The sequence below is a fragment of the Schistocerca nitens genome, chromosome 4 (assembly GCF_023898315.1).
Source record: "Schistocerca nitens isolate TAMUIC-IGC-003100 chromosome 4, iqSchNite1.1, whole genome shotgun sequence".
NCBI lineage: Eukaryota > Metazoa > Arthropoda > Insecta > Orthoptera > Acrididae > Schistocerca > Schistocerca nitens.
This window is the reverse complement of record NC_064617.1, coordinates 225,597,138-225,620,341: the sequence shown is the minus strand read 5'-3', so window position 1 is coordinate 225,620,341 and position 23,204 is coordinate 225,597,138. Positions and strand designations below refer to the sequence as shown.

General features: G+C 41.7%; 1 protein-coding gene across 1 annotated transcript in view; it reads right to left on the bottom strand.

Annotated features, from left to right (window-relative positions):
- Positions 1–23,204, bottom strand: part of LOC126253194 (vigilin) — a 104,158-nt gene that overhangs the window by 59,179 nt on the left and 21,775 nt on the right. Inside the window, exons 5-14 of the mRNA XM_049954360.1 lie at positions 17,618–17,833; positions 14,725–14,908; positions 11,929–12,059; positions 11,502–11,795; positions 11,257–11,413; positions 9,348–9,523; positions 8,946–9,077; positions 3,105–3,251; positions 2,448–2,741; positions 2,136–2,354 (exon numbers count right to left, since the gene is read on the bottom strand). Of these exons, the coding sequence (XP_049810317.1) occupies positions 2,136–2,354; positions 2,448–2,741; positions 3,105–3,251; positions 8,946–9,077; positions 9,348–9,523; positions 11,257–11,413; positions 11,502–11,795; positions 11,929–12,059; positions 14,725–14,908; positions 17,618–17,833 (1,950 nt within the window). The remainder of the gene's footprint in view (positions 1–2,135; positions 2,355–2,447; positions 2,742–3,104; positions 3,252–8,945; positions 9,078–9,347; positions 9,524–11,256; positions 11,414–11,501; positions 11,796–11,928; positions 12,060–14,724; positions 14,909–17,617; positions 17,834–23,204) is intronic.

Genomic DNA, 23,204 nt, shown 5'->3' with positions numbered 1-23,204 from the left:
AGAAGCGTGCAAAAAAATTTGTGGATGGTAAACAGAAAGTTCAGCAATCTATTAATGTTCTGCATGGTCAGACAAGTGAGTTCGTAGGCTTGTTGGAATATTTTGAGAAGCAGAGAGAGCAACTCCATTGCCTTTAATGAAGGTAGTTGAAAGAACTGCACACACCTTGAAGATACACAAAAATACTGTCATCTAAATTTGGAAGGAGAAATATTGTGCAGAGGGGAACAGCGTGGTTCATCCAAACTATGGACACCTAGAAAGAAGAAGACAAACTGTGTAACAAACTCTGACTATTCAACAAGATGCTGTTCACCATCACATGTATAGATGTTTCATGAGAAAGGAACATCGAACAATAAAAAAAACTCTGTTTACTATTTGCGAGGCAGAGTCATTCAGTGGCAGCAAGACATCTTTGTTAAAGATTGTCAGAGCTCTCTGTTTCTGGAATAAAAAAATTTATGGATGGAAAATTATAATGGAGGTGACATCGTAGCCTGGCACTGTCAATTTTTAAAAACTATTGTTACAGTGCCATTTGAAGCCATTGAGTGGCTCGACGAAACATGGACAAATGCCATTCATTCCATCACAAAGAACTGGACAGATGATAGCATACGTGGAAATTCTGCTGTTCCAGTGGGAAAGGGCACAAGAATTATTGTCTTGCATGCTGGAACTGCAACTGTTTCGTACCTAATTGTTCCCTTGTTTACAAATCAAGGATATTAACCACGATAGTTTTCTGAAGTGGTTCAAGGAGCAATTACTGATAAACTTAAATTGGTCATCTGTCACTATAATGGATAACACCCCATACTGTTCAGTTATTAAAGATAAAGCTCCAATGACAGCAACGAAAAAAACCAACACTGTTGATTGGTTAAAATGCCACAATGTGAAAATTCAAGATGATTTTTGTAAGGTAGAACTCACGGAAATAGGAAAGAAAAATAAGCCACAGCTTCAAAAGTGTGTTATGGACAAGGTACTAAAGAACATGGCCACAAGGTTCTAAGGCTTCCACCATACCACTGTCAATTTAATACCAACTAAATGATTTGGGCACACATTAATAATTATGTGGCAACAAATAGCAAAAGCTTTACTGTGGCAGAAATTCAAAGACTGTTAGAGGAAACAGTGGCACAAATAACACCAGAGAAGTGGAAAAGTACTGTACGCCACACAGTAATGGTTGTTAAAGAAGCATGGAAAAGTGGAGTGAGTGTAGAGAATAATATTGACAATATAATTATAATTCCAGTGACGCATCCACTGACCAGAGCTCAGATAATGATATGTCTGGGAAGAAAGTGGTTCTGAACTAACTAGCATTTACCCTTTGCCTTAATTTGTCTTTATTTGAGTGTCTGTATTTCGTATTTTTGATTGAATCGTATGTACTGCAGTTGCACAGTAAAACTCTTCTTATTACTAAGGAATACTCCTCTGCAAAAATATAAAACTCTACATGCACACTACAGTGATGTTACATGGATATAACGATCCTGTAAAGTAACCTCAACACTGCACATTAATAGGTGACGCAAGAAGGTAGTCCAGTAGGGAACCACACAGCTGTTGCTTCTACAGTCATAATGCACATGCATGCTTTGGCAAACTGACATCACCCCCTTCCACACTCAATTGTGCTTCGTCGTCAAACACACTGTTATTCTGATACAGATACATGTATAGCCCTTGAGTACTTTGCGCAGTGAAACAAACATCATTAAGTCCTCAGCAGCACATTACCCTGTTTCTCAATTTAGTAATGTATACAGAAAGAAAATCTCCACATTGAATAAAAATAGCTTATTTACTATGGTCATGATTCAACATACAATACAGTTATACTTCGTATATTATATGAGGCTTCACTGTGGCCACTTACTGAAAACTTACTGCTAACATTGAGGTCTCTCTTAAAATCTCATTACAAAAGAGAAACAAAGGATGTGTGCCCAAAACTTTCTTTACAGCTATATCAGCATCAAATATCTCTGAACATGGAGACCCAAATTAGTAACATCTGATAATCCCAAAATAAATAAGTACCATATCTCTGAAGCCAATTGGGGTACTTATCTGCAAGTAGTTGCTCACAGATGGCACAAAATTATACTAACCAGATCAGTGACAATTTCCTGAATGCGCTGTTTTGCCAATTCAATGAATTCCTTGGCTCCTTTCAGAACGACTCTGTCACTCGATACACCAGGACGTGGGAAGGATATCTTTACATCCCCAAATTCCTCCGATATCCTATTAAGCACTTCACCTCGCCTCATAACAAAGTGACGGTGATGTTTCGGATCAACCGTCATTTCACTTTCCACAGTATTATCCTGAAAGCAAAAATGTGGAGTTTACCATTAAACACAACTTTATTACAGATACAGAATGAGAAATAATAGTTCCCAAATGTTACAGAAACTGACTATTTCTTTAATATCTTCTTCAAGCAGTGCCTTTGCTTTTTCCACAGCCTCTTTTCGTCCAATAATCATGATTGCTTCTTTGTCTTGATCATCCTCAGTAGGGAACGCAATACGGGCACCAGTCGTATCCCTGATCTTTTTAATTTTTGCACCATTTTTGCCAATGAGGAATTTATGATGTTGTGGTTTGGCACGAACTTCGGCTGTGTAGCTGGAGAGCTGCCGCTCATTTAACAGTTCCCGGAGTTGCTGACATGCTTTCTCAACATCATCCTTTGGACCCCGTACTGTAACCTGTACAACAGTGAATCAGCATTAGGTCTTGGTAAGCCATCTGTGAAATAGTACGTTGCTCTTTTAATTGGCAATATTCTACGTATTTCAAATATAAGAACACCTCCTAGATTTGTGCACTGATTTCATAGAGCCTGTGATACAGAGCACATAGAATTTCAACACTTTAATGATATTAAAACACATTACCACAGTAAACATAAAACAAAAATTTTAAGCCTTCTTTGTACAGAAATTTGCTTTACACAGTACTTAAAGTAGATATTTTGTAACATGTAAGATATGAAGAGTTAACTCATATTACACTAACCACAATGTTTCCACTGATATATGTTACAGCACGCAGTAGTTAAATTTCATTACCTTGTCACTGTTACTTTCAGCTGGTGGGAACTTTATATTGACTCCACCACACTCATCCATGATTGTATGTATCAGTTTTCCACCTGCCCCAATTAAGGAGTTGTAGAATTTTGGAGGGATAGTAATTTCTTCTGTCACTATGTTTGCCTAAAAATAAATATCATAGTGAGTGTCTCTCTCTCTCTCTCTCTCTCTCTCTCTCTCTCTCTCTCTCTCTCTCCCCCCCCCCCCCCCCCCCACACACACACACACACAGTGTTCAGCAAGTACCACATTTCTATACATAACTAATATCAAGAACACATACCACATCTTCCCGAGTCACCTAGTCCAGCCAAGAGAAGAAAAAAATGACTAAACAGTTACACAAAACCATGTAAAACATAAAACAGAGATGTCAAATCAATGCTAACTCCAAGTTTACTGTAACAACAGCCTATACTTATATGCAAACCTAATAATCTTGCACTGTAAAATGCATTTCCTTGACACAGAGTTCAAAACTCATTGAGTAACTTCCACATCTTTGTTATGAGAAAAAATTGCATAAACTTTCTTTCATCAATTCCTGTCAATCAAAGGTTCTTCACTGGAAATTTCAGTTGCAATAGTTTAGTTATCTTTCCCATTTGTGTACTCTTGTCCTTTGGCACTCAACATACACTCCACTTCCGAACTGGTAAGCAGAGTCATTTTTCTTGTAATGATTTAACTGCCCAAAGCCAAAACACTCAATGAAGTATATTTTTTCCTTGAAGGACAATTATTGAAATCTAAGGATATATTTCTATTTCTTCTCGTTACTGGACCTTCCTGCAGTACTCTTCCCAGTCACTGGTAGTTATTAACAGATTGTTATTAGACACATCTGCTGATATGCTACACTCCCTGAACAACATTTGCAGTTTTGCCCGTACCATTTCCACTGCACTTAAATCACAATTATAGGGCAGCAGACAGACAGACATGTGGCCTTTCTCTTTAGCCACTTCCATCAACCACGTACCACTTTTTACCAGACGTATGTTCATGAATTAAGGAGAAGAAAAGCCTGCTTTCTCAAGCTCTCACTGCAGCAAAACGCCTCTTTTGCAGCCACTGCAAGAGCCTCCCTCTTGTGTTATTTTGTCCAGCTGCCTTATGGTGTGGAGAATTTTCCACTACAATGCCTGCCTTTGAAGGAAGATTTTGGAGAATCATATTCACAAACAGTCTCCAAGTTTTCAAAATTCATCTGACCTAAGTTGTTACTTTTTGTGGATTTAGCCCAAAATTCTAAATGGGCCTCCCTGATGACCCCTTGCTTGATCAAACAATTCCAATAATACGTCTCTTACAGGTGGTTCCCCGTCTCATAACACCACATCATCCTTCTGTCTACATTTCCTATCATATTACTATCTCTGCAAGTTTCATCCATACAGAATATTTCTGTGGCTTCCCTAATACATTTCATTTCTACAACGAAATATGACTGCCAGTCAATGTCTTCATGCTCTAGCAATAACGATATTTTATTCTGCACTTTTTCCCATGTGAGTGCCATCAACAGCAAAATATTCCTCACAGACAGAAAACCGCAAGCCCGAATAACCTTTTCCTCAAGTACACTTCAAAATATCCACAGACTGGGAGCAATCTTCTGCATTAGGTAGAGGTCTTTGATTGTTTGTCACATGACAACACCAACGATGTTATCCAACTGGATTTTCTCAGTGCATCTTGGCCTAAGAGAAAACAGAGTAAATGAAGTCAAAGTAAGACTATGTTCTATGCAGAATGTATAGTTGTTAGCAAGGAGAGGTGAGATCAACTTTCTGAAACAACTTACATAACTGTGTTGGTTATGTTCCCAGGTATCACATCATGCAACCACAATTAATTGAACGTAAATAATGAACAATGTAAAAAATAATTAACACGTGATAGGACTCCTGTCCACTTTCTTCGGCATACCCACCATATAACTTAATGCTGACATGAGGTTTCAAAAATCAACATTTTTACTGCAGTTTTAATCATGCAGTGGGTCACAGGAAATTCTTTAATTTTCTCACAACTGAGGGCCCACAATGGTACACGATTGCAGTGTGTGAGAGATCACCTGGGACACTACCCTAAATAGCCACACATTTGGTTTTAAAACGTCAATACCACTCCTGGGGACCTCTGCTTGCAAGAGAAACGTAACCAGAAAGTAGTTCAGACAAAGAGCAAGACAGTTCCAAAGCACTGTTGAATTGAAATTTATCAGGAGTTTCTGGTGATTTCCCAGGATTACTGCATTTGCCAGGTATAAGTTGCACTGGCATAAAAGACGCACCACACTTTTAAAGGTTTTTATTAGGGGAAAAATTTCTCACTTAATATAGCTATTGCAAAACAATTATAATACTTCTGAATATAATAGAGGGAAACATTCCACGTGGGAAAAATATATCTAAAAACAAAGATGATGTGACTTACCAAATGAAAGCGCTGGCAGGTCGATAGACACACAAACAAACAAACACGAACATACACACAAAATTCTAGCTTTCGCAACCAACGGTTGCTTCATCAGGAAAGAGGGAAGGAGAGGGAAAGACAAGAGGATGTGGGTTTTAAGGGAGAGGGTAAGGAGTCATTCCAATCCCGGGAGCGGAAAGATTTACCTTAGGGGGAAAAAAGGACAGGTATACACTCGCACACACACCCATATCCAAACACACACACACAGACACACATACACAGACACAAAATGTCTGCTTGTGTCTGCGCACGTGTGGCCGGACATGGGCGCGTATGCGAGCGTACACCCGTTCTCCCTCCTTTTTTGGGGGAGAGGGTGGGGAGTCGTTCCGGTCCCGGGGGCGGAGGGACTTGCCTTGGGGGGAGGGAGGACGGGTGTACGCTCGCACATGCGCCCATGTCCGGCCACACGTGCGCAGACACAAGCAGACATTTTGTGTGTGTGTGTGTGTGTGTGTGTGTGTGTGTGTGTGTGTGTGCGCGCGCGCGCGCGCGCGAGCGAGTGAGTGTATACCTGTCTTTTTTCCCCCTAAGGTAAGTCTTTCCGCTCCCGGGATTGGAATGACTCCTTACCCTCTCCCTTAAAACCCACATCCTTTCGTCTTTCCCTCTCCTTCCCTCTCTCCTGATGAAGCAACCGTTGGTTGCGAAAGCTAGAATTTTGTGTGTATGTTCGTGTTTGTTTGTGTGTCTATCGACCTACCAGCGCTTTCGTTTGGTAAGTCACATCATCTTTGTTTTTAGATATAAATTATAATACTTATGTTCACATACATCAAATATCTAGGCAATAGAAGTAGAAGAAAGTGCTCATCTTTTAATTTTCAACCTCAAATCTGCAAAATTCATCCTCAGGGCTGAAGGAATAAACACTTCAAGCTGGTTGTCAGAACCTGAAGCCTCACACAGTATATTGTCTTCCATATCATCCAGCACATTACTGATTAAACACTTCTTAAATAGTTTGATCTGTGCTTCAGTTTTTATAGAGCCCTATGAAGCTTTGACCTACACTCAAACTTGAGAAATGCTAGGTCGTCTCTTCCTTCCTGAAGGTGCAGTTTCGAAATGTGTACATTGCATCTGTCTGTTCCATTCCTCTTCCATAGGTTTCTTGAATGGTCCCTTGATACATATTCAAACTGAGTCTTCAATTCATTCAGTCCATTTTTAATGTCTGACCCCTTACTGATAGGGACAGGCTTCTTCAGTAGGCCTCCAGGTCACCTAGACCAAGTTTTATCTATCCATATCATTCCTCCTCCAACCATCCAGCCAGCCAGCCTTTGTGAACACGGACAAATGCTCCTTTCAGCAATTTTTCCTTATGAAGCATCTTTCTTTTAAAAATCAAATGTCGTGGCAATTTTGTTCCATTAGTACAGCAGGATAAAGCAAATGTGCAATGAATTTTCTCATGCCCTTAAGTTTTAAACATAACGCTTTTTGTGCCCTTGGAATCCACACATCTGTTAGAAGGCACATAAAAGGTTAGCAGAGTCTCATCCACATTTCCAATTTGTGGAAGTTTCTTTTCTTTTTTCCTTGAGATTATGTCAAATCAATGAAATTCAACTATTTGTTCTTTTTATTTGGCTGGCATCTTCTGTAACATTTTTGTCTTGCTCTACATACAAAGTCAATCTCTCCTGATAAATCTTTATTATGATGTTGAAGTCAGTGATCCCTTTCTTAGTGAATATTGCTTTTGCTTGATGAATGATCACTTTCGTACAAACTGAAATTACCAGTTGTCTTTCTAAAATGTAAGTACTGAGTTCTGCTTCAAGTTTTGGCCATTAACAGTTCCTCTTTTTAGATTATGTTTACTGCGCGGTACTTTCTTTAAAACATCTTCCCGATTCCATCAAATTCTTATCTTTTTTTTCTGTTGAAGGAACCTATAATGCCTTTGTGATGTCCTGTTTCTATATTCTTAGCATATGTAATCACTTTCAGGTTAAATAAATAGTATAGCAATGCCGTTTTTCAGTCATAGTTTGCAAATAAAACCAGATTACAAATATGACAAGTGGATCTCCACTGTAAACAATACCAACTGAAGCTTGAAAGAACAATATACAAATCATTATTGATGATGCATGTACATCCCCTGAACTCTATACAACTGAAATGCTCCAAATTAGCAAGGAAGCTAACAATAAATTGCTTCAAGTTGGAAAACAGAAATTTGAATAAATGGAGCCTCTACATTACATTTTCAAAGGAAAAAAAGTGTGTCTTACATACCAGCAAATACGGTATCTTTGCAAAAATTTCAAATTCTTCTCACAGAGCTACAGCTTGCTCCTGCAAACATCACTGGTCATTTAATAAGCTGAGAGAGGTGGTGAAGCCACTCTATTTTTGCTCACTTTTTCAGAACATTCAACAACATTATTATTTTTTAGATTCCAAAAAGTACTTCTCCTTGCACTTCCAAGAGGGCTGGGAAGAGCATTTGCCGCACCCTATGATGAGCGTGGAACTCCATCACTGAAGAGATGTATTAACTTGCAACATAACGCAACATGGCACAACAATCACTTCACAATCGCTACATTCGCAAGGTTCTGTGTTGCATAACCGAGATTAGCAGTGACTGGACACGAACAGTGAGTGGGCTCAAATCAACAGACATCTGGTGATCCTGATCTAGGGAGACTTCTTTGATATCTTTGTAAACAGATTATAAGTAGCTCAGCTTCATAAAATTTCTTCACTACACAAACATCTTAAACACATTTAATTTAGGAGTAGTTATGTGTGTACTGATTATTTCAAATACAATGCAACGGTTTGTTTAATTTGAAATAATGAGTGTTTCAGTAAACATACAAACCGAAGCTGATTCTCAAAGTTTATCTCTAATTACTTAATTCTGGTGCTGGACTTTGTTCAATCTTTCTAAATTCTGAATATTTACACTTCATTTCATGTTAAGTGTCACCTTGCAGTTTTACAACAGGTGCATATTTTATGACTCATTCTAACAGCAAGTAGTCCCTGAACCTCCTCTTTCTCTGTGACATCATCATCTTCCTGTCACTAATAACTTTCATTTTGTTTCTACATAACAAGTCATTTACTTGAAATGAAATTAAACTGGAAATCACAAACTAGTAGTATTATTAGTATTATTTATTCAGACTATGTGGTTACATATTCTCACCACATTCATTGCATTCAAACAATGTAGTTTAAAGCTCTAAGCGAAATATTACCAGAATAATCTTTATAATCACTTGTAAAAAAGTATTATCACCTAAAACAATTTCTGCGAAACTTAACCAGGCTGAGATAATGACATCTAAGGATCAGACCACTGACCTGTTCATTCTGTATTTCTTGAATACGTCTTTTTGCTTCCTCAACATTCTCTTTCTTTCCAGTTATTCTTATGACATCACTTTTCTCTCCTTCAGAAGGAAGGTCAATTCTTGTCTGGGTTTCATCTCGAATCTGAAATAATGTGGAAGAACTTAAGACAATTTATTCTCAAGAAGAGTATAACGAATTGTACAACATGACATACTATTTGCTCTTTGATCCACAGTGTAAAAAAAAAGACAAATAATGACACCAAATGATTTGTCCCATTTGAAGAGAGAAAACTGAGCTGCACAGTCGCCACATGTTCAATTCAATTTCAAAGATCTATTACAGCATTTTCTGTCGTTACCATACAAGTAGAAAAAAGTTTCTGAAATTTATTTACTGAAAACTAACTACCTTTTTTATGTTTGCACCTCCTTTGCCAATAACAAATCTGTGAAACTGTTTAAAAATTGGCACTTCAAGCATGCAGCTACCTTCAGTCAGTTCTTTCACAACTTTCATTAAATGTTTGTGGCATTTGTCCACATCTTCCCGAGGACCTCTTATTTTAACGACATCACGTTTTTCACCTGTAACACAAAACAAAGTTACTGCAAAAACTTCTACTCCAGATATACATCTCTTGTTATTGCCATAGAACTGGACAATGTTTCAGAAACAGGAGATGATAAAATCTATAGAAAATACTGAACACAACAAAATACAACATTAAAAAGCTTTGCTTAGCAAGAAAATGGGTACTGTGAGAAAGAAACATTAAAAGGGAACTATTAGGAGTAGGAAGACCATAATTACCACTACCCAGCTAACAGCAATCAAAATGCAATCTGCGAATGTGGTGACATCACAAGACAGTATATTCCACATCCACATTTTGAAAATTTATTCCACCTGTGATGATACAAACAGCTTGCCTGACTCCATTGTTATCATGGGATTCCAAGCCAGCAAGGAAAGATTTCAGGTTAAACAAGAAATTAAAAGAAGACAAAGCAAAGTACGGGGTGTATAACAAACTAGGAAATTTTTTCCAGCATTTGAAGTAACTCACTACATTTTATCCTCTTCATGAGGGCAAGCATTGTCATGGATGGAAACAGCACTATGTCTTAGTATGACACATCACTTTATGCTGATCAAAGTAATTTGTGTAGGATGTTGTGACAAGGTTTAGCACTGATTGTAGTGTGGTGCAACACTTAGCAATTCATCATCTCTTCCCAAAAAATTCTGCACATAAACTTCCATGTAGTCTGAACTAATCTTACTTTGGCTTCATGGCAAGGGCATGTGCCTGAATTATAAGAACTAATGTGAGTCAAGAAATCCTCATTCCCCTCATGGTACACGGTGCCAAAAAAGTAATGCATCTTGCCCCCTGCCTCCTCCTCCTTGTCTCCCCCCCCCCCCCCCTGTCAACTATTACAGAAGATAGTGTATCTTTGGAACAACCCTTTCAACAAGAGTTGAAATGACTTTACAAGGATGGGAGAATTCCAATGCTTTTCTGGAATACTAGTGTTTCCAAACTTCATACAGTATCTCTTGGAAGCAAATTAAAAGCTGGTTAAACTCCATAGGACCCACTCAGCATTCAAGTTTTTTGTTTGTTTCTTTTTTAAAAAAAGAGAAGCACCAAATGAGAAAAAAAATTAATTATAATGGAAGTACACTTTTAGCAATTCTAAAGTATTAGACCACCTCAAAAGAAACAAAGTAACATCCAAACAGCAGAAATAATATGCACAGTAATTAATTGAGATTAAGAATGACCTCCGGTCTGAAGTCAGAAAAAAACAAAATATCTAAAAGACACCACTATTAACATGCTGTTTCAGTGTTTAGGTGATTATACCTCAATTGTTTGAATATATAATGGCAACGAGCAGTACATGTACAGCTTTCATCTCTAGAAAACATAACTTAAAGGAAGAAAGTTAAGAATTAAGCAAGCTTGCTGGGAATTGTGAGGTTAAAGATTGAATGAGTACATCAGCGACCACTAAATGTACAGAAACTGAAGAAGAAGAAGAAGAAGCAACATTTATACGAATAAAAAGGAACACATTCACATTGTACCCAGAATTCAGTTGAAATTCAATAACTACTCTCAAAAACAGTAAAACTTCAAACAAACACTTGTGAGTACAATTGGGGAATAGGCGGAAAATATCATTTAGGGCTATCATAATGCTAGTAGATTTCCTTAAACATCCAATACGTACATGTCACTACCAAACTACGGCAATCAACATGTTCAGTTCTATTTAATTTCTTTTTTATAAAGAAATAATGTACACACCTGGTCCTGGGAAAGTTATTTGCACCTGATTAAACTTTTCTCTTATTTCACGTATGTTTTCACCTTTAGCACCAATTATTGTTGGAAAGAAACCATGCTCGATGATGATATCTTTTTCTTTCTCATTTTCAAGCTTATGTAACATCTCTTTAAGTTCCTTTAAAACACACACACATTATTAAACTGATTTCTGAAAGTACTTCATGAGAAATCAAAATTAAATTCATAATCACAAATAACCTTACCTCTTGAGCTTTTTGTACACCTTCTTTATTACCTTCAATGTGTATAGTGGTAATGCCATCACTCTCACCAATGTTAATAAGAACATTCAGGTCCGTTTTCATTCTGTTAACATTAACACCATTTTTCCCAATTATGTGTTTCGCAAATTTTGGGTCAGCTGTCATTTGAGTATATGTTAGTTTATTGATCAAATCATTTGCCATCTTCTGCAATTCCTGTTTTGCTTTCTCCACTTCTTCAGGGGGTCCTTCAATTTTTATCTTGTCCTCTTTATCAGTGAATTCAACATGAACCTAAAATAAGACAACCCACACCATCACATCTAAAGAAAGTAAAATAAGAGCAAGTCTTGTGTAATCCATTGCAGTCTATATAACATTATCAAACACAAATTTTGAGTGATTAAAATTCCTTAAGATTATCTACCTTTGGCAAATCCTGAGTAATTGTTCTAATATTTGCCCCTTTGCGGCCAATAATATACTTATGAATCCAATTTGGAGCTTCAACCACATCAGTTTCCATGCTATTTGCTTTATCATACACCATAGTCAAGGCTAAAAAAAGAAGAGACCAAACAAATCTTTTAAGGCATACAAGCTGACAACATTGAAGAACTATCAAAGTATATATTCCAGCAGCAATTCTCTGCCACACTTTGAAAAATAAGCCACAATAATAATAATAATAATAATAATAATGAAAAACAGAATGTGGAAGCACACTCAATGAATAACTACTCAGGATATAGAAAATTTTCCCAAGATAATAAATCTTAATGTGCTTAGTTGTCAAAAACTTCTGTACTTTATTTGTAACAATTCAGTAATGACATTGCAATACATACATACATACATACATAATGCACAGGTTAACAGGAGACAAAATGAAATGACAATAACAGAAATATTTTAGAAATAATAACCATAATTTAATACGAACAATGAACACCTGTAGGTGGAGTCAAACTTCTAAGAATTATGAGTCATGGTACTAACCAGTAGCACAAGTGCAAAATTTCGCCAATGTGCTACAATGTGCTTTTTGACTCACAAGGGTAATATTCATAACTGTATCGAATATACACTCCTGGAAATGGAAAAAAGAACACATTGACACCGGTGTGTCAGACCCACCATACTTGCTCCGGACACTGCGAGAGGGCTGTACAAGCAATGATCACACGCACGGCACAGCGGACACACCAGGAACCGCGGTGTTGGCCGTCGAATGGCGCTAGCTGTGCAGCATTTGTGCACCGCCGCCATCAGTGTCAGCCAGTTTGCCGTGGCATACGGAGCTCCATCGCAGTCTTTAACACTGGTAGCATGCCGCGACAGCGTGGACGTGAACCGTATGTGCAGTTGACGGACTTTGAGCGGGGCGTATAGTGGGCATGCGGGAGGCCGGGTGGACGTACCGCCGAATTGCTCAACACGTGGGGCGTGAGGTCTCCACAGTACATCGATGTTGTCGCCAGTGGTCGGCGGAAGGTGCACGTGCCCGTCGACATGGGACCGGACCGCAGCGACGCACGGATGCACGCCAAGACCGTAGGATCCTAGGCAGTGCCGTAGGGGACCGCACCGCCACTTCCCAGCAAATTAGGGACACTGTAGCTCCTGGGGTATCGGCGAGGACCATTCGCAACCGTCTCCATGAAGCTGGGCTACGGTCCCGCACACCGTTAGGCCGTCTTCTGCTCACGCCCCAACATCGTGCAGCCCGCCTCCAGTGATGTCGTGACAGGCGTGAATGGAGGGACGAATGGAGACGTGTCGTCTTCAGCGATGAGAGTCGCTTCTGCCTTAGTGCCAATGATGGTCGTATGCGTGTTTGGCGCCGTGCAGGTGAGCGCCACAATCAGGACTGCATACGACCGAGGCACACAGGGCCAACACCCGGCATCATGGTGTGGGGAGCGATCTCCTACACTGGCCGTACACCACTGGTGATCGTCGAGGGGACACAATAGTGCACGGTACATCCAAACCGTCATCGAACCCATCGTTCTACCATTCCTAGACCGGCAAGGGAACTTGCTGTTCCAACAGGACAATGCACGTCCGCATGTATCCCGTGCCACCCAATGTGCTCTAGAAGGTGTAAGTCAACTACCCTGGCCAGCAAGATCTCCGGATCTGTCCCCCATTGAGCATGTTTGGGACTGGATGAAGCGTCGTCTCACGCGGTCTGCACGTCCAGCACGAACGCTGGTCCAACTGAGGCGCCAGGTGGAAATGGCATGGCAAGCCGTTCCACAGGACTACATCCAGCATCTCTACGATCGTCTCCATGGGAGAATAGCAGCCTGTATTGCTGCGAAAGGTGGATATACACTGTACTAGTGCCAACGTTGTGCATGCTCTGTTGCCTGTGTCTATGTGCCTGTGGTTCTGTCAGTGTGATCATGTGATGTATCTGACCCCAGGAATGTGTCAATAAAGTTTCCCCTTCCTGGGACAATGAATTCACGGTGTTCTTATTTCAATTTCCAGGAGTGTATTAATTTTGCACATATAAACTGAACTGTTAAATGTATTTAAATTTTATAATTTTTAACACATTAAGAAATAAAACAAAATTACAAAAAAAATATTAGTAGCAGCGGGAATCTAATCTGGACCAACGAATTATCAGTCAGTTCTGCAAGAAACTCACCCACGGAGCAGTTGCTTCAGTTACTCCTATGAAAACCCTCACACTATGCTTGCACAATATGTTACATATAATTTCAAAGAAAAATATTGACCAAGTGCTGGGAGCAACATAGTACTCTTAGTGCTGGAAGGAATGACACTACATCAGAGCATGTGTAGTTAAAAACAGACAACTGCGCCCCTTCTCTTGATTCAATCATATCGCGACTGACCATCTGTTCAGCACTCAACACTGTTTTCTACTTATCACAGGAAGAGAGCTACAAAACACATTTTTGTCTTTTTTATTTGCATACCAGTATGGATTTTAAGAGAAATAGAGTAATTTTAGTGCAATTTCAGCTCACATTCAAAGAGAAATTGCAGAATTTTAATGTGATATTTACAGTGCTGCAGCACATTAGCACATGATAGCTGGCCACCATTGATACTAATTGTCTATTAAAAAAAAATACTGTTCACAATGTATCAGTTTTTAACCGAAAACAAAAAACTAAAACACTTACAAGAAATTACACATTATACACAATAATATGATCAGTAACAATACACAAACACTTACCTCTACCTAACCGATCATGTGGGCCTCTCAATGTAATTGTTCCTGTACTTGAATCTTGAGGAGGCATTTCCACACTAACACCAGTTTCTCTGAGGATTTCTTGTATACCTGTTCGACGGGTGCCTATGATGTATTTATGCTTAGCCTTTTGAACCTCTACCGACACCACAGTACATTTTTTCTCCTGAAAAAGGAAAATCAATAACTCAGTCAGTTCAAACGTTCAGCAGTTACAATGCAGAAAACAATACGTTTTATTATAAATCCTACCAAAATTCCCACAATAGCCGTCCATAACTGCAAAAGTGTTGCCAGTGCAGGATTTCGGCCATGAACTGACCTCTTGACTATGTCCCATAAATGTTGATGGGATTAATGTTGGGCGAAATGGGTGGTCAAATCACTTTGTCAAAGTGTCCAAGGAGTTCCTCAAATCAATCAGTAATTTGGTGCATTGTCATTCATAAAAATTCCATTGTTGTGGAATGCAAATGATCTCCAAGTAGCTGAACATAAAAATTTCCAGTTAATAACCAGTTCAGTCGGACCAGAGGACTCAGTCCATTACTTGTGAATACAGCCCACACCATTATGGAGCCACTAGCTTGCACAATGCCTTATTGACAACTGGGGTCCACAGCTTCATGGCATCTGTGCCTCACTCGAACCCTACCATCAGCTCATAACTGAAATCAGGACTCGTTTGACCAGGTCACCGTTTTCCAGTCACGGAGGGCCTAATCAATGTTCCGAAGTCGAGGAGAAGCACTGCAGGCGATGTCACGCTGCTCTGGTCAGTCTTCTGCTGTCATAGCCCATAAATGCCAAAGTCTGAACTGTCCTAACTGATATGTTCATCATATGTCCCACATTGACCTCTGCGGTTATTTAACAGTGTTTCTTATCTGTCAGCACTGACAACTTTACACAAACGCCACTGCTTTCTGTCATTAAGTGAAGGTCGTCTGCCACTGCATTGTCAGTGGTGAGAGATAATGCCCGAAATTCAGTATTCTTTGAACATTCTTGGCACTGTGGATCGTGGAATACTGAATTCTCTACCAATTTCCAAAATGGAATATCCCACATGTTCAACTACCATTCTGCATTCCACGTCAGAAATGTTTTCAAATGAATCACGAGTACAAATGACAGCTCTGCCAATGTACTGCCCTTTTATATATTCTGTACATGATACTATCGCCATCTGCATATGTGCCTATCGCTATACCATGACCTGTCATGTCCGTGTATAATAGATGACCTGTTTTAAACACAGTTTTCCTTATCACCTCTTTCCTTTGCTCAAAATAATAACTTAAAGCCAAATATAACAACTTGCCTAAATATAACAACTTGCCCAAATACTTTAAAGAAATTCCTAAGATACATTTATTTGAAACAAATACTCAAAGCATATCTCTTAGATATTGCACACTACACAAAGATTAGTTATAGAAGTCAAAGTAGACGTGGGTGGGTGGGCATTATTATCACTAGTACTTAATAGCAATGTCTCGTCAAGGAGCCACACATCATGATGGGAAGCTGCTTCAGTTATTCAGACAGAGAGAATGGAAGACATCAAGCTGCAACATAAGCAGGCACCATGGTTGTGACCCTAAAGTCATTTGCAAGTGTGTGTGTGTGTGTGTGTGTGTGTGTGTGTGAGAGAGAGAGAGAGAGAGAGAGAGAGAGAGAGAGAGAGGTGCAGAGAACTAAATGTAAAGTGTACAATTACTTTTTTATATTACTAAGTTAACCTGTTTTTATATAGAAAAATAAGAGCTTTGTACATTAAGTACATCATCACAAGGCAGAGTATTTGTTATCCCTCAGGGTAGGGAAGATTGAGGCTTATTCTCTACCTGGCCATCCAGACTTAGGTTTTCTGTGGTTTCCTAAATCACTTTAGACAAGTGCTGGGATAGTTCCTTCAACAAGGCCACTACCAATCACCTGTCCTCTCCTCATGAGACACTTGTTTATATTCGAATACCTGTATTTAAGACTTTTTACCTTGAATTAATCTAACAGATCCTATACCTATTGTACAAGGATTTTGGGTAAATAATTACTGCTATTATTTCTATGGCTATAACTGTAAAAAAAAAACACATTACTCTAGTAAAATAAATAGAGGTCTAAATGTCAAAACGAGTCATTATACACAAAAAAATCCATTGTAGCAAATATTTACAAACATCCATTACAGCTAATCATTTTTTGTTTCACAAGCTTCTGACACTGGTGCACAACAAGTATGCACAAGTTCTGACTGATGTGTACAATTCTTTTTATTAAAGGTAAGTTTCCATAAAACTGCAATAAAATTAATTCGCTTTAGCAGTTTCACATCATCTAGTAAGCATATTGTGCCTACTTTATTCAATCTATGAATTTTATGTTATCTCTTCTATAGATCCTAAAATTTGTTGATTAATTAGCACTTTATTTGTCCTTTCTCAACTGTAACGTGCAATTTTTATTTCAAAAATATGAAAATTGGGTATTTCACATGTTCCAATTCATTATATATTTTGTTAACAATAACTACTTCCTGATATGAAAATGTTGAAGTATTTTACTTCAGATGAACAAGCAATACTGCTGAGAATGGTAGATAAACAAAACAATTCAGTAGACATGATCGACAAACTCAATATAAGATTGTTCTTAATAGTTCCAACCATCTATAGAATTTAATAGACTTCACAAAGAAAAGTGCTGAGAAATTTGCAATAGCCATGGTGTGTGTGTGTGTGTGTGTGTGTGTGTGTGTGTGTGTGTGTGTGTGTGTGTGTGTGTGTCCCTAAATGAAGTTCCACTGTACACTGCAGTTTAAATGTTTCACACCTTCAACAAATGTTATTTTTTTTATGGACAAACTTACCATTTCACGGTAGATATTCATGATTTTGTCTTTTGCAACTGTAACACCTTCCTTTTCACCAGCTATTGTGATTTCATCCTTTTGTACTGACACAGGAGGTATGTTTATTCTCACTCCTGTTTCATTCATCAGTGCAATCACATGCTCGTTATTTGCACCACATATAAATGGGTGATATATCTTCGGAATATTGAGGCGTTCATATGCTTGTTTTGACTGAAATAAAAGAGAGAAACAATTTGTGACAATAATGAAATGCTCAGAATAAAAAAATTACACTATAGATATGCTTGCTTATTACACTACTTTTTATGCAAGTTATTTCCATTACTGTTAAGCTAAAAAACCCTGAAGTTGCAAACACACAGTTTCACACACACACACAGGATGATATAACACACGCATATGAGAGAAAGATAATTTAATTATATATTAAAAAAGAAATAACCTTTTCCTCTATATGAATATATCATTAAGCATTATCTTCCTTTACACAAAATCAGATGAAAAGTGATAATTCCCGAAAGGACACTGATAAGCACTAAGAGTCTTTCATGCACCAACGTCTTTTCTGACCCTTCAACATGGATGTGTGGGTAAAATCATTTTTATGCAAAATGGTGCTACTCTGCAAATTACAATGCCAGTGAAGCATCTGTTGCAAAGGCATTTTGGAAATGCTAGAATTATCAGTCATCATTTCCCTACAGCCTAGCCATCCAGATAACCTGATTGTAATCTATGCAACGTCTGGATGTCTGGTCACCTGAAAGATGATGTGTTCAGTGCTCCAATCATAGAAGTACCTGAACCGAAAGTACATATTATGCAATGCATTCTGAACTTGACCCCCGAGACACTCCGACCTGTTGTGGAACATACTGTTTCTCAGATTCAACTTGTGGCAGATTTTTTTTTGAGGGGGGGGGGGGGGGGGGGGGGGTTTAAGGGCGATCAACTACTGAGGTTATTAGTGCCCAGTCACAATTGTTAGAGCACATAGAATCTAGTAAAGGGGGGGGGGGAGGGGGGGACACCAGAAAGTTCTTACAAAGATGCAGATAAAATAAGGAGTTAGACGTCTTTGGACAAGCCAGTCAAAGTAATGAAACGAAGAACACGAGCAGCTGCTCGAGTGTCATCAGCTAAAATATCCTGTATGGCAGAGACAGGACAACACGAGTGACTAAAACGGGGACACGACAATAAAACATGGCGCACTGTTAATGCATGACCACAAGGGCACTGCGGGGCTGGGTCACCGGAGAGCAGGTAGCGGTGGCTAAACCGGCAATGCCCAATCCGCAACCTGGTCAGAAGGACCTTCTCACCGAGATGGTCGGGAGGAGGTTGGTTGTCCAAGCAGTTGGGAACGGTTTTACTGCCCGGAGCTTGTTTCCTTGAAGTGATGACCAAGTATCCCACCACAAAGACACAAGCCTCTTACAAACAACCCCACTAATGTCAGATGACGGGACACAATGGGAGGCTGGCCGAGGCAGGAGGACTGCAGCCTTGGCTGCAGCATCAGCAGCCTCATTCCCAGGCACTCCTACATGGCCGGGAACCCACAGAAAGCTGACAGGAGAGCCATCAGCAGCAGAAGAATGGAGGGACTGCTGGATCCGTTGCACCAAGGGATGGACCGGATATGGAGTTCCAAGGCTCTGAAGAGCACTGAGTGAATCAGAGCAGAGTACATACGATGAATGGCGGTGGCGGCGGGCATACTGAACGGCCTGATGGAGAGCAAAAAGCTAGGCCGTAAAGCTGGAACACTGGTCGAGGAGCCGGTATTTAAAGGTGCCGGCCCCGACGACAAAGGCACAGCCGACACCATCAGTTTTGGAGCCACCAGTGTAAATAAAGGTGTGACTGGCAAGTCGCGCACGAAGTTCGACAAACCGTGAGCAATACCCTCCTTCGGGAGCGAGCTGAGGTCGAGACAAATATGAACCGGAGCCTGGAGCCACGGTGGTGTCGGGCTCTCACCCTCTCTGAAGGTGGTAGGGAGGGCAAAATCCAATTGTCGAAGCAGGCGACGAAAGCGGACTCCAGGAGGCAGCAGGGCAGACACATACAACCCATACTGACGGTCGAGAGAATCGGCGAAGAAGGACTGATAAGAGGGGTGGTCGGGCACTGACAACAGCCGGCAGGCATACCGACAAAGCAGTACGTCGCGCCGGTAGGTCAATGGTAATTCGGCAGCTTCAGCATAAAGACTCTTGACGGGACTAGTGTAGAATGCTCCGGTCGCAAGACGTAACCCCCAATGGTGGATGGAGTTGAGACGGCGTAAGAGGGATGGCCGAGCAGACGAGGCTCCCATAATCCAGCTTTGATCGGACTATGGACCGATACAAGCGAAGCAGGACAGTGCGATCTGCTCCCCAAGATGAACCACTAAGAACTCTGAGAACATTAAGGGAACGTGTACAACGGGCAGCCAAATAAGAGATGTGCGGAGACCAACAAAGTTTCCTGTCCAGTGTGAGCCCTAGAAACTTAGTTGTTTCCACGAATGGGAGAACAACGGGACCGAGATTTAAGGATGGCGGAAGGAACGCTTTATATCGCCAAAAGTTGATGCAAACCGTCTTCTCTTCAGAGAACCGGAAGCCATTTGCCACGCTCCACGAGTATAGGCTGTCTAGACAACGCTGAAGGCAGCGCTCCAGGAGGCATGTTCTCTGGGCACTGCAGTAGATCGCGAAGTCATCGACAAAAAGAGAGCCTGAGACATTAGGTGGAATGCAATCCATAATTGGATTGATCGCTATGGCAAAAAGGGCTACGCTCAAGACGGAGCCCTGAGGCACTCCGTTCTCCTGGAGGAAGACGTCGGACAATACGGAACCCACACGTACCCTAAACTTTCGATCCGTTAAAAAGGAATCAACAAAAAGGGGCAGGCGACCGTGTAGGCCCCACCTGTGCATAGTGCAGAGGATACCTCCTCTCCAACAGGTATCATAAGCCTTCTCCAAATCGAAGAACACGGCTACTGTTTGGCGCCTTCGCAAAAAGTTGTTCATGATGAATGTCGACAAGGTCACAAGGTGGTCAACAGCGGAGCGACGGCGACGAAAGCCGCATTGAACATTGGTAAGTAGCCGTCGAGATTCAAGAATCCAAACTAACCGAGCGTTAACCATGCGCTCCATCACCTTACAGACACAGCTTGTAAGAGAAATGGAGCGGGTTTGGGTATAGGAACAACGACGGCATCACGCCAACGCATGCGGACTTGATCTTCGGTCCAGACACGATTGTAGGTACGAAGAAGGAAGCTTCTGCCTGCCGGAGAAAGGTGGGCCAGCATCTGAACGTGAATGGCATCTGGCCCCAGAGCAGAGGACCGGGACAGTGCAAGTGCACGTTCGAGTTCCCGCATAGTAAAGGGGGCATTATAATTTTCCAGATTCAGCGAGTGGAAGGAAGGTCGCCGAGCCTCTTCTGCCTCTTTCCTGGGAAGGAAGGCAGGGTGGTAATGGGCGGAGCTTGAAACCTCCGCGAAAAACCGGCCGAAGGCGTTGGAGACAGCCACAGGATCAACGAGGACCGCATTACCTGAGGTCAGGCCAGGTACCGAGGACTGGGCCTTAATGCCCGACAGCCGGCGCAGGCCACCCCATACGACAGAAGAGGGAGTAAAACTGTTAAAGGAGCTGGTGAAAGAGGCCCAACAAGCTTTTTTGCTGTCTTTGATGACTCTACGGCATTGCGCTTGGAGTCGTTTGTATACAATACAATTCGCCAACGTAGGATGGCGGCGAAAGGTGCATAAAGCACGTCGTCGAGCACGGATAGCGTCTCTACAAGCCTCATTCCACCAGGGGATGGAAACGCGACGTGAAGAAGAGGTAGTACGATGAATGGAACGTTCGGCAGCATTGATGATAACAGCCGTGAGGTATTCGACCTGACTGTCACAACTGAGAAAATCGTGGTCCGGAAAGGTCGCCAGGGAGGAGTAAAGTCCCCAGTCAGCTTTCGGTATGTTCCAGCTTGAAGGACGTGGGGATGGGGTGTGGTGCAGGAGACGAACGACACAGGGGAAGTGGTCGCTCTAAGAGGTGTCAGAAAGGACATACCACTCGAACCGACGGGCAAGAGTGGTAGAACAGATCGAGAGGTCCAAGTGGGAGTAGGTATGAGTAGAGTCCGAGAGGAAAGTCGGGGCGTCAGTATTGAGGCAGACAAGATTGAGATGGTTTAAGACATCCGCCAAGAGGGAGCCTCTCTGACAGGATGCAGGAGAGCCCCAAAGGGGATGATGGGCACTGAAGTCACCAAACAATAAAAACGGCGGAGGAAGCTGAACAATCAGGTGCATCATGTCAGCCCGACTAACTGCAGATGACGATGGAGTGTAGACGGTACAAACGGAAAAAGTAAAGGCAGAAAGAGTAATACTGACAGCTATTGCTTGGAGTGGGGTGGTCAATGGGATGGGATGGTAATAGACATCGTCCCAAACGAGCAACATGACCCCACCATGAGCTGTAATACCGTCCACAGGGGTGAGGTCAGACCGCTCCGAGGTATAGTGGGTAAAGGCAATACGGTCAGTTGGGCGCAACTTGGTTTCCTGGAGACCAAGGACGAGCGGACAGTGCAGGCGGAGGAGCAGTTGTAATTCCTCCCGATTAGATCGAATACCTCTTATGTTCCAATGTAACAAAGCCATCGCTAGTTAGAAAAAAGGGGGAACGAAACGGGTGAAGAGCTGGTCACCTCGACGGCCGCGGAGGGCCAGGTTTCGAGGGAACAAGGCTACAACCGGCGGGAGGCGGATCCTGTTCCATCAAGTCGTCACCAGCTGCGGCCGGGTTGCGTAGGAGGGGCAGCGTCATTCGCCGACGAGAGGCCAGCTGAGCGCCTGGCAGCAGAGCGTCCCGGCGAAACTGAGGACGGCCGGAAGCAGCGACTCACGGATGGAGCGTCAGGCGAAACGCGCCGGGGTGGAGAGGGGGATAAAGATTTCTTCTTGGAGGCCTTCTGGGAAGTCCGATGAGGCACGGGGATGGTGGGCTGGACCCGAAGAAGGTCCTCACGCGCGGGGTCCGTTTTGGAACGCCGGACCTCGGAAGCCGGGGTCCGGAACGTTTCCCCCGATGGATGCCTGAGAAGAGGATCGCTTCTCAGGCGGCGGAGGGGGAGGAGGAGGAAGGGTGGCCCCTGGGGCAGAGGAGGAAGGGGCCGCGAGGGAGGAGGATTTGGAAGGGAGGGATTTGGGACGCGGAGGCATAGACCCCGGATGGGGTGAGGAGGTGGAGGGGGGACAGGATAGGGGTGAGGATAATGTGGAAGGAGTGGACACGACTGAGGCAAACGAAGTTGTCAACGTCACGGGATGGAGGCGGTCATACTTTTTCCTAGCCTCAGAATAAGAGGCGATCCAAAGTTTTTAATTCTTGAATCTTCTTCTCCATCTGATACGCGGGGCAGTCTAAAGATCTAGGCGAGTGGATGCCAGGACAATTGACGCACCGAGGTGGTGGGGTGCATGTATGTTCCTCACGAAGAGGACGTCCACAATCGCCACAAAGGGGCTCAGTCTTACACCGTGACGACATGTGCC